The 11,454-nt window shown below is 47.4% G+C and overlaps 1 protein-coding gene across 1 annotated transcript; it reads left to right on the top strand.

The window, feature by feature from the left end:
- The first annotated feature begins 5,951 nt into the window (after positions 1–5,951).
- Positions 5,952–9,748, top strand: LOC143020482 (uncharacterized). Its single transcript, XM_076176906.1, has 4 exons — positions 5,952–6,010; positions 7,306–7,359; positions 8,810–9,202; positions 9,446–9,748. The coding sequence occupies exons 1-4, from the start codon at positions 5,952–5,954 to the stop codon at positions 9,735–9,737; spliced, it is 798 nt and encodes a 265-aa protein (XP_076033021.1). The 3' UTR covers positions 9,738–9,748.
- Positions 9,749–11,454: the final 1,706 nt, after the last annotated feature.

Genomic DNA, 11,454 nt, shown 5'->3' with positions numbered 1-11,454 from the left:
TGATATTGGCGAATTTGATCTAATCTGATGACTGATAGATTGCTTTCGATTTTCTGTGAATTTTTTATGTCAGGTACTTGACTAAACCATTCCTCAGTCACCTAGATTCTTATGTGTACACACACACACACACACACACACACACACACACACACACACACACACACACACACATATATATATATATATATATATATATATATATATACATATTATATATATGTTATATATATATATATATGTATATGTTTTGTAGGATATCCGTTTATGTACTCGTTCAGGAAGAGCTAAAACGACGTCGATACAACACACACACACACACACACACACACACACACACACACACACACACACACACACACACACACACACAGAGTAAGAGGGAGGGGAGGAGGAAGAAGAGCGGGCGGGAGGGAGGGAGGGAGGAAGGAAGGGAGAGAAGAAGGAAGATGAGGGGGAGAGAGGAGGATAATGAGTCTGGGAGGGAGGGAAGGAGGAAGAGGAAGAAGAAGGGAGGGAGGGAAGGAAGGAAGGAAGGAGGAGGTGAAAGGGCGGGCGGGAGAGAGGGAGGAGGAGAGGAAGAAATGAAGGAGGGAAGGAGGAGGAGGAGGAAGAGCTGGGAGAGAGAGAGAGAGAAGGAGGAGGAGGAGGAAGGGAGGAGGGATGATCATGATGATGATGGTGATGATGATGAGGAGGAGGAGGAGGGAGTGGAAGAAGTGAGGGAGGAGGAGGAGGAGGGAGTGGAAGAAGTGAGGGAGGAGGAGATGGAGTGGGAGGGAGGGAGGGAGAGAGGTACGAGGGAGGGAGGGGGAGAAGGGGCGGGAGGGGGGGACGAAGAGGAGGGAGAGGAGGAGGAAGGAGGGGAGAAGAGGAAAGATAGAGGTAAGAGGAAGAGCGGCGGGAGGAAGGAAGAGGAGGAGGAGGAAGAAGAGAATTAGCGGGAGGGAGGAAAGGAATAAGAAAGGAGGAAGGAGAGGAAGAAGAGAGGGAGGAGGAGGAGGGAGGGAGGGAAGGAGGACGGAGAGGTAGGGGGAGACGGGACGAGAGGGAGGGGAGGAGGAGAAGGAAGAGGGTGATGGGCAGGAGGGAGGGAGGGAAGGAGGGAGGGAGGGAGGGAGGGAAAAGTAGGAGGGAGGGAGAAGGAGGGAGGGAGGAAGAATGAAAGGAAGGAGGGAGGTGAGGGAAGGAGGAGGAGGAGGAGGACGGAGAGGAAGAAGGGTGGGAGGGAGGAGAAGGGGCGTCATAACGTACAGAACGCAACGCGCCCGTCCATCTTTTAATTTTGTTTATTTTCCATTCTTCTTCTATCATACTTGATCTTAACTTTGCATCCACACATGCAGAGCATTGAATGTAGATACTAGTCTGGTGGGCCAGGGTGTAGGAGGAGGAGGAGGAGGAGGAGGAGGAGGAGGAGGAGGAGGAGGAGGAGGAGGAGGAGGAGGAGGAGGAGGAGGAGGAGGAGGAGGAGGAGAGTGGAGCGATGGTCCAGCTAAATATAGAAATTTTCTTCAGATAGATATAATAATATTTTGTTATTATTGGGGCTGCACCTCGTAATAATATACGACCAACATAAAAACTCACTTGAATGAAAAGTGTGAGAGGAAGTTGTACACACACACACACACACACACACACACACACACACACACACACACACACACACACACACATACACACCTCGTAGCGCAGTGGTTAGAGTTCCCGGCAGCCACTACGGAGGTCCGGGATCGAATCCCGCCCAGGGCTGAAATAATTTCAGTATCGCTGCGCTGTGAGTTGTTACTCAAACTCCGTGGGCGGGGAGTTGGGAACGTGTGTGCGCGTGTAAGGTCACAGCATTACCTATAGATCAGTCATGAGATCAGAGCTCTCTTCCAGGAGGGAAATAGCTGTCGATCACGAGTCCAACACGTGATCTAAAGACCAAGGTGAATCACACGGTTGGTATATGGTGCGGGCGAATGCAGGTTTGGACAAATGCGTAGAGGTTTGTAGTATTTTTTTTTTATTCAGGTGTCTAATATCGAATATGTACAGAACTATGGTATTGTAAATTGTGAACAAACTAAATGCTTTTGTCATTAAAACAGTAGTGCTGCTGTTGTTATTATTATTCATTTTTCGGGGGAATTTTTAATTGCTATAATTTAGTTTGATAATATTTGATTTCTTGTATTCATTTAACAGTTGCTGTCTTTATTGGCTACGCCACTTGCGTGGCAACAGTGAAGTCGTCTGCAACGCTGACTGCGACTTTCCAATTGTTTGAGAAAGTACACTGTGGTCTTTAGAAACTTTTGTTGTCGATAACTCGCCCTCGTCTCTGTCCTTACTATTGATTATATTTACTTCATTTCTAGTAGAGCTAATAACTATTATTATTATTATTATTTTGTTATTCTTCAAAACGTGACAAAAATACCGTGGGCATCTTTCACAGAGTTATAAGAAATATGCGATGACTTTGCAGAATGTTGCGTCAAGTTCGGGTCGGCTATTTTCGTGAAGTGTCAGTGAGCGTCTGAGCGATGTATTACGTTCAGTCTCAATGTATCGTTCATGACGGATTTCGACTTGCATGACTCCGCCCACTTTATACGTCAGCCAATCAGCGTCTAAGGGGACTAAACGAGTTTGTGTCCGTTTTGTTGTGGCTAGCGTTCTTGTAAGATCGTCGCGCGGTTTTTTTTTCTGTCTTCTTGGTGGGTACCCATGTTTGATTATTTTATGTCAATATTATTGTTATCACAAAGAAATAACCCAATAAAAAGCGATCATTTAGGCAGCGAAGCAATATAACGAAAGCTAGCTAGCGTGCAGTCAGTCGCGTGTTCCAGGAGATGGGCGGGCGGGCAGGTGGCCAGTATTAATGAGTTAATATTTCTCGGAGGACAGTTTGGGCGGGAGATGTTGGGGGAATTTTCCGTCCGCTGGAGGTGATTTTTATATTAAATTTTGAGTGCAATTCTACCTGCATGCGCGCGCACACATGACTCGGTGGTGGAGTTGGTAGAGTCCCAAACTGTCACTACGGCGGTCCGGGTTCGAATCCTGCCCAGGGCTGAAAATAATTTCAGTATCGCTGCGCTTCAAGTCGTTACTCCAACTCGTGGGCGGGGAGTTGGGTGTGTGTGTGTGTGCGTGTAAGGTCAAAGCATTACCCATAGATCGGTCGTTCGAGCTCTGAGCTCTCTTCTGGGAGGAAAATAGCTGTCGATCACGAGTCCAACACGTGATCCAAAGACCAAGGTAAATCACACACACACACACACACACACACGGCTCGGTGGCGGATTGGTAAAGCACTGGCCTCACAAGCCAGAGAACCGGGGTTCGATTCCCCGGCCGGGCGGAGATAAATTGGGTTTGTCTCCTTTCAAGTGTAACCCCTGTTCACCTAGCAGTGAGTAGGTACGGGACGTTAGTCAAGGAGTTGTAACCTTGCTGTCCCGGTGTGTGGTGTGTGAGTGGTCTCAGACCTACCCAGAGATCAGCAAATAATGAGCTCTGAGCTCACTGCCGTAGGGTGTCTGGCTGTCTCGACAGAGACTGCAGCAGATCCGTGGTGAATACTCGACCACCTCGCCCTTGTTACCCTCCTCCTCCTCCTCCTCCTCGACCACCGAACTTATGCTGCAAGATGATACGATTCAATAACTAGAAAACGTCTAAAGAAAAAATTAGGCATTTGCAATTAAAGTATTTAAGGCAACTTATCAACTATTTCATCCTGAGAGTTGACAGGGAGCAATTGCACCAAGGAACATTCAGATGTAGAGATATGACCTTTGCCTGCTGAACAAACATCACTCTGCTTTGACTTTTTACACTGATCACTACACACAACCTCCATCTCCGTGTTCCTCACTCGGGTTACCACTGTAGTGGAAGTCAGTCTCTGTGAAGAAGTCAGTACCGCTGCATAACCCGAACAGCTTAGTCATTTCTCCTTATCCCTGATTCCCACCACATACTTAATTACTTAATACTAGGGTTTACTTTTGGCTGAATTAAATCATTTATCTTTAATCAGGAGAAATCTGATCAAGTATGCCGTCGTTTTCTTTTTTTATAACACGATATGTAAAATCCACTTGAACGCACATTAGTTTTGTGCATTAAAATTAGGATGACTGACGAACATATAATTACCACATCACTGTTTCAGACATATTCGATTAGAAGTGTTTAGATATAACTAGATATAATGGTATAGTACCTATTTCCCTAGAAATCCTAGTTTGAGCTTAAAATCGACGGTGAAAAAGAAAACCAAAAGAAAACATTTACAGAAAATGAAATACAAAAGGGGTAGCTTTAGTAAATTGTTAAACGTTCATATTTTGAGATGAAATGAATATATATTCATATCACAAATTATCCAGTTACCTTCTAAGTAATAATACAAACAAAATATAAACATAAAGTTATACTAAGATCATTTAATTAACAAAATAATTCATTTTATTTTATGATAAGCCATAAGAAGAGTGACTAATTTTTTCGTAGGTTTAAGGAACCTACACCAGGGGGCGCTGAGTAGCTGCGGCCGAAGCCGTCACCTTTGCCCTTATGGTACACTTGAACTGTCGGGGGGAGCAGATAACAGCCACTGCTGTGAATCGGAGAGTAGAGCGGGGTTCGTACCCACAACTAAACGAACGCAAAACCAGCTCGCTACCCATTACACCACCAACTTAGTAAAAACATTGTATTTACTTACTTCTTTGCCCTCTGGTGTCTCTTTCTTGCAGATCCACTTGGTCTGATACTGTGCCGGAGGTTCTACATTGGGCTGTCAAATGAATAAAAAGTATACTGTAGTTCGTAATGGCATAAAGGATAATTGTGGAGGCCCATTGGTTTGATCCCAATAGAGAAGGTAATGGTTGGGTTGGGTTAAATCAAATATATGAATCAATATAATGATATTAATCTTCACACAAAGTCCCGTTCACGAAAGCATTGAAAAGAATAATAATAATAATAATAACAATAATAATAAAAACAACAATGATGATAAAAATGAAAATCTAAATATTTGATAATAACAATAATAATAATAGTAATGATAATGAAAATTTAGATATTAAAAATAACAATGATAATGACATTATATATATATATATATATATATATATATATATATATATATATATATATATATATATATCATTTGTGATAATCGGTCCTCACCCTCAATACGAGACGTGTCCTATCTAAACGCAGATGTAGTTCAGTACAATAACGTAGTGATTACTATTTGCTTGGTATACTATGGTTTTGGAGCAAATTTTCAAAATTCGGTTCTTGAAAACTTTTTGTTAGCTTACCACAAGCAGCTTGGATCAAATCAAATCAGCCATCCTGAGTCCACTGCTGAACAAAGGCCTCCTTCATAGCATTCCACGATTCACACGACCGCTTCATACTCTGCCACGTCACTCCTGCAAACTTGTCGATCTCGTCTCTCCACCTTCTGTCTGGTCTCCCTCTTCCACGCTTCCCATCTCGCGGCGTCCACTCAGTAACACACTTGTTCCATCGCTCATCAGTCCTTCGCACTAACTTGCCTGCCCAATTCCACTTCCTCTCTTTCACCGTCTCCACAATATATTTCTAATCTGCTCTCTCACCCAACTTGCTCTCTTTCGGTCTCTCAGCGTTATTCCCATCATTAATCTCTCCATTCTCCGCTGTGCAATCTTTGGTTATCTACATCCTCGCCTGTTCCTGATGTCGACAAGATGCTGTGCAGGTATTCAAACTCGCCTACTTTTTCCGATTTCTTGATGTTGACTTGTCCATTTTCGTGTTCATTAGGTGGATATTGTGCAAGAATATTGGTATTTGCTTCATCTACTTTGAGTTTAAATTTTTTGTAGGCATTTGTGAAGTTCTGCAATGATGTTTTTTTTTTTTTAATGTTGGTTAGGGCGGCCATGTCGTCAGCAAATTGGAGTTCCGTGACTGTTTTAGTAACACCACTAAGAGTTTCTTGGTGTGAGCCAATTGCCACACAAACATCTCACCCCCCAACCCACCCCCCCGCCACCCCCCACCTATCGATCAGGCGGCCCCGTGATGCTCCATCATGCATCACCTGCCCGATTGCACAGCATCGCGTTCTCGTCCGTTTGTGACGAAATATTTCCTGAAGATTTTTTTTTTCTTTGTTTTTCGTGGGTGATTTTTTTTTTTTCCGGGTGTTGCGGAGTCTTCTGTGTCGACGACACGTCGCCTCCCCACCCCTCACCTGCCCTTTCCCCATTGTATCATACTCTAATCTAGGAAGAATCAAATTGTATTCTATTTTATCGTCAGTTCTTCGTCCATGTAGTGATGCGCCATACTTAAGTTCGTCAATATTTTATGTCTCCCCGTTTTGTCATCTTATTCATTATTGTATTATTTTCTATTATTACTATAATTATCTTTTCTTTGTAACGATTCTTTCATTATCAACATTCCAAAGTCCGTTACCTTGTTTTTTTTTTTTTTATGTTTCATTTCCTATGTTATCGCAAAGTGATATGTTCTTGCTTTTATAATTCCCAACGTTTAGCATTTTCTGTAATAAACTTCACCTTTAGCTTTTGAATCTTGTCTAGACCTTTCTAGAAGTAAGAACCTTTACCCATTCTTCATCTTTTACTGTCTTCATGATCTAGGCAACATCAACAAAAAGATTCATTGGTGAAATTATATTATCACTAATGTGGATCCAAAAAAAAAAAATGCTGGTGATAACATAGAGCTTCTAATTTACAAGGGATTACAAAGGTGGAACATGCCGACAGGAGACCTTTTGGTCCATAACTAGGTCGGAAGCGAAAAAAAATATATAATAATAATAAAAATGGATAAATAAATAAATTAACTAATTAAGAATATATATAAAAATATAAATAATAATAGATAAAATAAATAAATGCATAGGAATACTTAAATAATAAACAAACAGGTACATATTAAATAATAACGTATTTCTTGTGTTGATTGATTCGTGTTTTGAGTGTTTTAGCAGTCTGACCAACATAAAACTGATTACATCATTTACAAGGTATTATCGGCTGAGAAGAAACCTGCACAGCGAAGCTATAGCGGTAATCCCCTTCCACACTCCTGGCCAAATGGCCACTTCCGGAAGGGAGTGTGTGGTTGGACATTCCGCATAAATCATCGGAAATTTAAAATTCCCGGCTCTGTGCAGGTGGCGCAAGCGTCTACAACCCCACCTCCCCCTCCCTATCCCCTCCCTTCTTACTCGGCTGCACGGATTGAGCCGTCACTTAGCATCGCGGAACCAGACGAGTCGGTCACTCAACAACCCACCTTCTTTTCATGCAGGTAAGTCTGGTTCCTGCTCGTGCTCGTGTTCTCGTAGGGAGCCCTACCTGTTCTCCTGCAGTTTTTCCCCTTCGGTGTTGTGTCCAGACACCTTTGGGACACCCCGTCTATGATTACCATTATTCTATTTTCAGACCAAACGCTTGTGTGTGGAATCCGGCTGCACAGCCAGGATCTCGTCAGACGGCCACCACGACCTCTGCTCCCGCCATACCCCTTGTTTCTCACAAGCTGGCGTTGTGTGCAAAGCGCGGGTTGAGGAGATTCGTGCTGCTCCTCCCAAAACCCGTTCCAAGCTAGCTGCCCTCGAACTCCTTCGGGAGGCATGGCGCAGAGCTCGGAAATTGAAATCCGCTGACGACCCCCCCTAGTGTGGGCGGATCCGGCGTTAGGCGTGGAATTGGGCCTCGTTCGCCCTCGCCATCCGTCTCCCTATGTCTCCGAGACTTCCGTTGGTGCACAACCTGGGCCTCTCGGAGTACAAGGGGACGAGTCTGATGTTGCGGAGTATGGTGTCCCCGAGCGTCCTCAGGCCTCTCGGCAGCCCCATACATCCGACCATCAAGGGTCCTTAAAAACCCTTACGGCTTGCTTTGTCAAGCACCCCCACGAACTCGTCTTCCTCCCTAGTTCACTCGCGTGAACCCGGCAGGAAATCTCGCTCGAAAAAGAGGTCTGCCTCACCGAGGTCCAGGACGCTCAGCTTGTCCCCACCCTCCACAGCCTCTCCCCCCAACTCACCCTCCCTTCCTCGCTCTCCTTTTCCTCGCCGTAAATCCCACAAGGGCAGGGAGCCGGAGGACGAAACGAGGGGAGAGGGAACTCTGGCTGCCCAAGTGGCTGCCCTCCTTCCGTCCCTGATAGGCCCCGTCCTTGAATCGGCCCTATCACATTATCCGGCCTTTCAGGCCGCGCAAATCATAACGCACCCCTCTCCAGAGCAACCTCCTATTGAACCTACGGCTCTAGCCCCCCTCCCACTCTCCCTCCTGGTCCTTCCCTCCGCCCCTCCGTGCCGGCGACAGGTATAGGACTAGAAGGCCCCTCTCAGGAGGAACCCCCCAATCAGACGTCCGTCGGGTTGGACGGGGTGGAGGACCACTACAGTTCTTCTTTACCTTATCCTCCTACCATGACGGACTCTTTTGAGTTCCGCCCCTTCTCATGGTGTGACCTTCCCCGGTCCTGGGAGTACTCGTTTGGAGAAGGCCACAAGCTAGTGGCCTGGTCTCCCGACTACTCGCTACCGGAGGGCTGGAGGAGGAGAGATGACGTTATCCTAAAGTGGGCCAACGACGAGGAGGGGGCTAAGGTTCTATATAAGATTCGACCCCTCTCCGCCCCGGCCTCCACGCCCTCCAGGATTTCCACCTCTAACACTCTGGACGCATTAGGTGCTCTCCTGGAGAACCCTCGTTTAAACCCTGATGGGCATATGTTTTGTCGACAGGTCGGGGGACTCGCCGGCGGTAGCACTCTCCCCAAACGCCTGGTTCCCGCAGGAGAAAGGGGAGAAGGCCTTAGACATCCCTGCTCTCTTCGAGCGGGCCCAAGACCAACCCAAGACGGTTCCTCCTCGACGGCATATCCCTTCATCATTCCCCGTCGTCCTGCCACCACCCTTCGCGCCGGAGGGCCTGCGCGATTGCTTATGGCACTCGGGCAGGGACCCCGCCCTCCCCCATCAACTTAGTGAACCGGAGGCTAAATTGCTGACGACGGAGGCCTCGACCAGACAAGACCTTGCCTCTACCATCTCGACCGTCACGGCAATCGCGATGATGAGGAACTGGCTGACGACGCTCGCCACGAGCTTTGAGGACTTCCCGCGGGAAGAATTGAGGTGAGTGGGATATTTCAATCTATACAGAGGGTCCAGACCTGTCCTGGCGAGAGACGCTCAGGTAGCGTCTTCACCCAGGACGGAGCCTCTTGACTAGCGCCCGAGGACGAGGTCGTTCGGAAACGACCTCGGCCTCGCATATGTTATACGTTCTACAATTGAGCGATGTGACTTTATTACACCCTCCGAGGATTGGGATCCTTCTCGCCCTACTAATTTGATTCGCGTGTTTTCTGTATGCAGAGACACCCTGGCGGCACTCTCTACCGTGGCAGAGGGTACAGCCAACATGGCGTCATCAGCCCTACCCCCAGCAGCGAGGGCCTTCACCGCGGCTCGTTTGGCAGCTCGTCAGTCTGCAACGCGGTCGGCCCCGGAGATAGCTCGCCGGGGCGTGGTGAGAGCAGCTCCCCTTTCCCGTGGTCTGTTCGACCAGGAAGCGACAGACCGCGTCTTCGCTACGGTCCCGACCGTCATCCAGATCCAACAACCCTCCCAACCTTCGGAGACACGCGATAGTGACCATCTCCGCTAGCACAGTTCTGGACTTCCTGTCTTGGCTAGCTGACACCACCAACAGGGCACCGGCGACGATCTCGGCTCACTACGCAGCCCTCGCTGATCCACTCTGCTTCGGCATGAACATCAGAGTGCCACAAAGGGAGCGAAACCTTCTAATGAAGGGGATCCGCGCCTCGAGAGAGCCGAGACGTCAGCCGGTCCTAGCCTGGTCCTTGCATCGTGTTCTGCAGTACCTGACGTTCGAAGGGACCATCATGGAGGGGGAACACTTCCTTCAACGTGCCGTCTTTCTGCTCGCCCTGGCTACGGGTTACAGGGCGTCACAGCTGGCGGCGATCACCCGCCACCAGTCCTTCTCCAAACTGGAGGAGGACTGCTCTGCCCTAACTCTCGCTCCATCACCTACATTCCTAGCCAAGAATGAGCAGGCGGACGACATGATTGGCCCTATCAGAATACCATCCTTCCTGGAGGAAGGAAACCCACACCCGCTGTGCCCGGTCCGTGCGTTTAAAGACTACGTGGAACGCACGGAAGGGGTGTCCGAGGATCATCTCTTCTACAATTCGAAATCTCGGAACCCCCTAACCCCGAGGTCCCTGGCGCGTCTACTTTGCCGCGTTATAGAGAAGGCCGACCCGGGCCATGCCCCCCACGCCCACAACATCAGAGGCCTCGCGGCATCGCTGGCATTTCTCCGCACCCACTCTGTGGAACGGGTGCAGGACCTCGGGGGCTTGTGATCAGCAACTTCCTTCAAGTCACTGTATCTCTACCACTCGATCACCCCTGTCCCATGTGTCGCCATGGGAACGGCTCCATCCCTCTCCTCGCAAAAGAAGGGGGCAAAGGGCGACCGAGGGGTAGGGGAAGGCCCAGGAACCGCTGAGCAAGATACAATATTCTACATAGAATTTATGCACTATGTAAATTGTACAATATTATTTTTATAAAAAATAAACATATGAATATATATATATATTGATATCGATATAAGTACTTGATGCTTTTTGTCTACCCTCTACTGAATATAAGATGAATAGTCTCCCATACGAGACACACGTAATAACGGCTTGAGCCCTGTCCTCGACTACAATTTGGGCTTCACCTTCTCCTCCCACCTATCCTCGTCTCATGCTTAGCTTCGCTGTGCAGGTTTCTTCTCAGCCGATAATACTTCTTTGTCGCGGCTAGTGCCGCTTAAATTGTTTTTATCGGCTTAAGAAACCTGCACAGATTTAGGGTCCCTCCCTCCTCCCACAGGCGAAGCCTTCATTTCTCATTGAAGTGACGGCTCAATCCGTGCAGCCGAGTAAGAAGGGAGGGGATAGGGAGGGGGAGGTGGGGTTGTAGACGCTTGCGCCACCTGCACAGAGCCGGGAATTTTAAATTTCCGATGATTTATGCGGAATGTCCAACCACACACTCCCTTCCGGAAGTGGCCATTTGGCCAGGAGTGTGGTAGGGGATTACCGCTATAGCTTCGCTGTGCAGGTTTCTTAAGCCGATAAAAACAATTTAAGCGGCACTAGCCGCGACAAAGAAGTAGTTTGTATATTGTTTTTTTTTTCTTCGATGTTCCTCAGGGCCCTACGCATTTGCAGCCCAGAGTACATCAATGATGAAATAAGATGTATTTACGATATTGGTACTAAGCTACAATACCCCACACATGTTCTTGACACAGCTTACAATTGTGCTAAAAGGACATTTCGTAACCTTAGGTCAAC

Source organism: Oratosquilla oratoria, chromosome 40 (assembly GCF_046742065.1).
Source record: "Oratosquilla oratoria isolate Oo_2021 chromosome 40, ASM4674206v1, whole genome shotgun sequence".
NCBI lineage: Eukaryota > Metazoa > Arthropoda > Malacostraca > Stomatopoda > Squillidae > Oratosquilla > Oratosquilla oratoria.
The sequence above is the reverse complement of the archived record's forward strand: the minus strand, read 5'-3'. Positions and strand labels throughout refer to the sequence as shown.

Coding starts and splice junctions, on each gene's coding strand:
- LOC143020482 (XM_076176906.1), top strand. CDS start 5,952: ATGTCGTCAGCAAATTGGAGTTCCGTGACTGTTTTAGTAACACCACTA. Junction 7,360..8,809: donor CCCACCTTCTTTTCATGCAG/GTAAGTCTGGTT, acceptor TTTTGTCGACAG/GTCGGGGGACTCGCCGGCGG. Junction 9,203..9,445: donor TTCCCGCGGGAAGAATTGAG/GTGAGTGGGATA, acceptor TTCTGTATGCAG/AGACACCCTGGCGGCACTCT.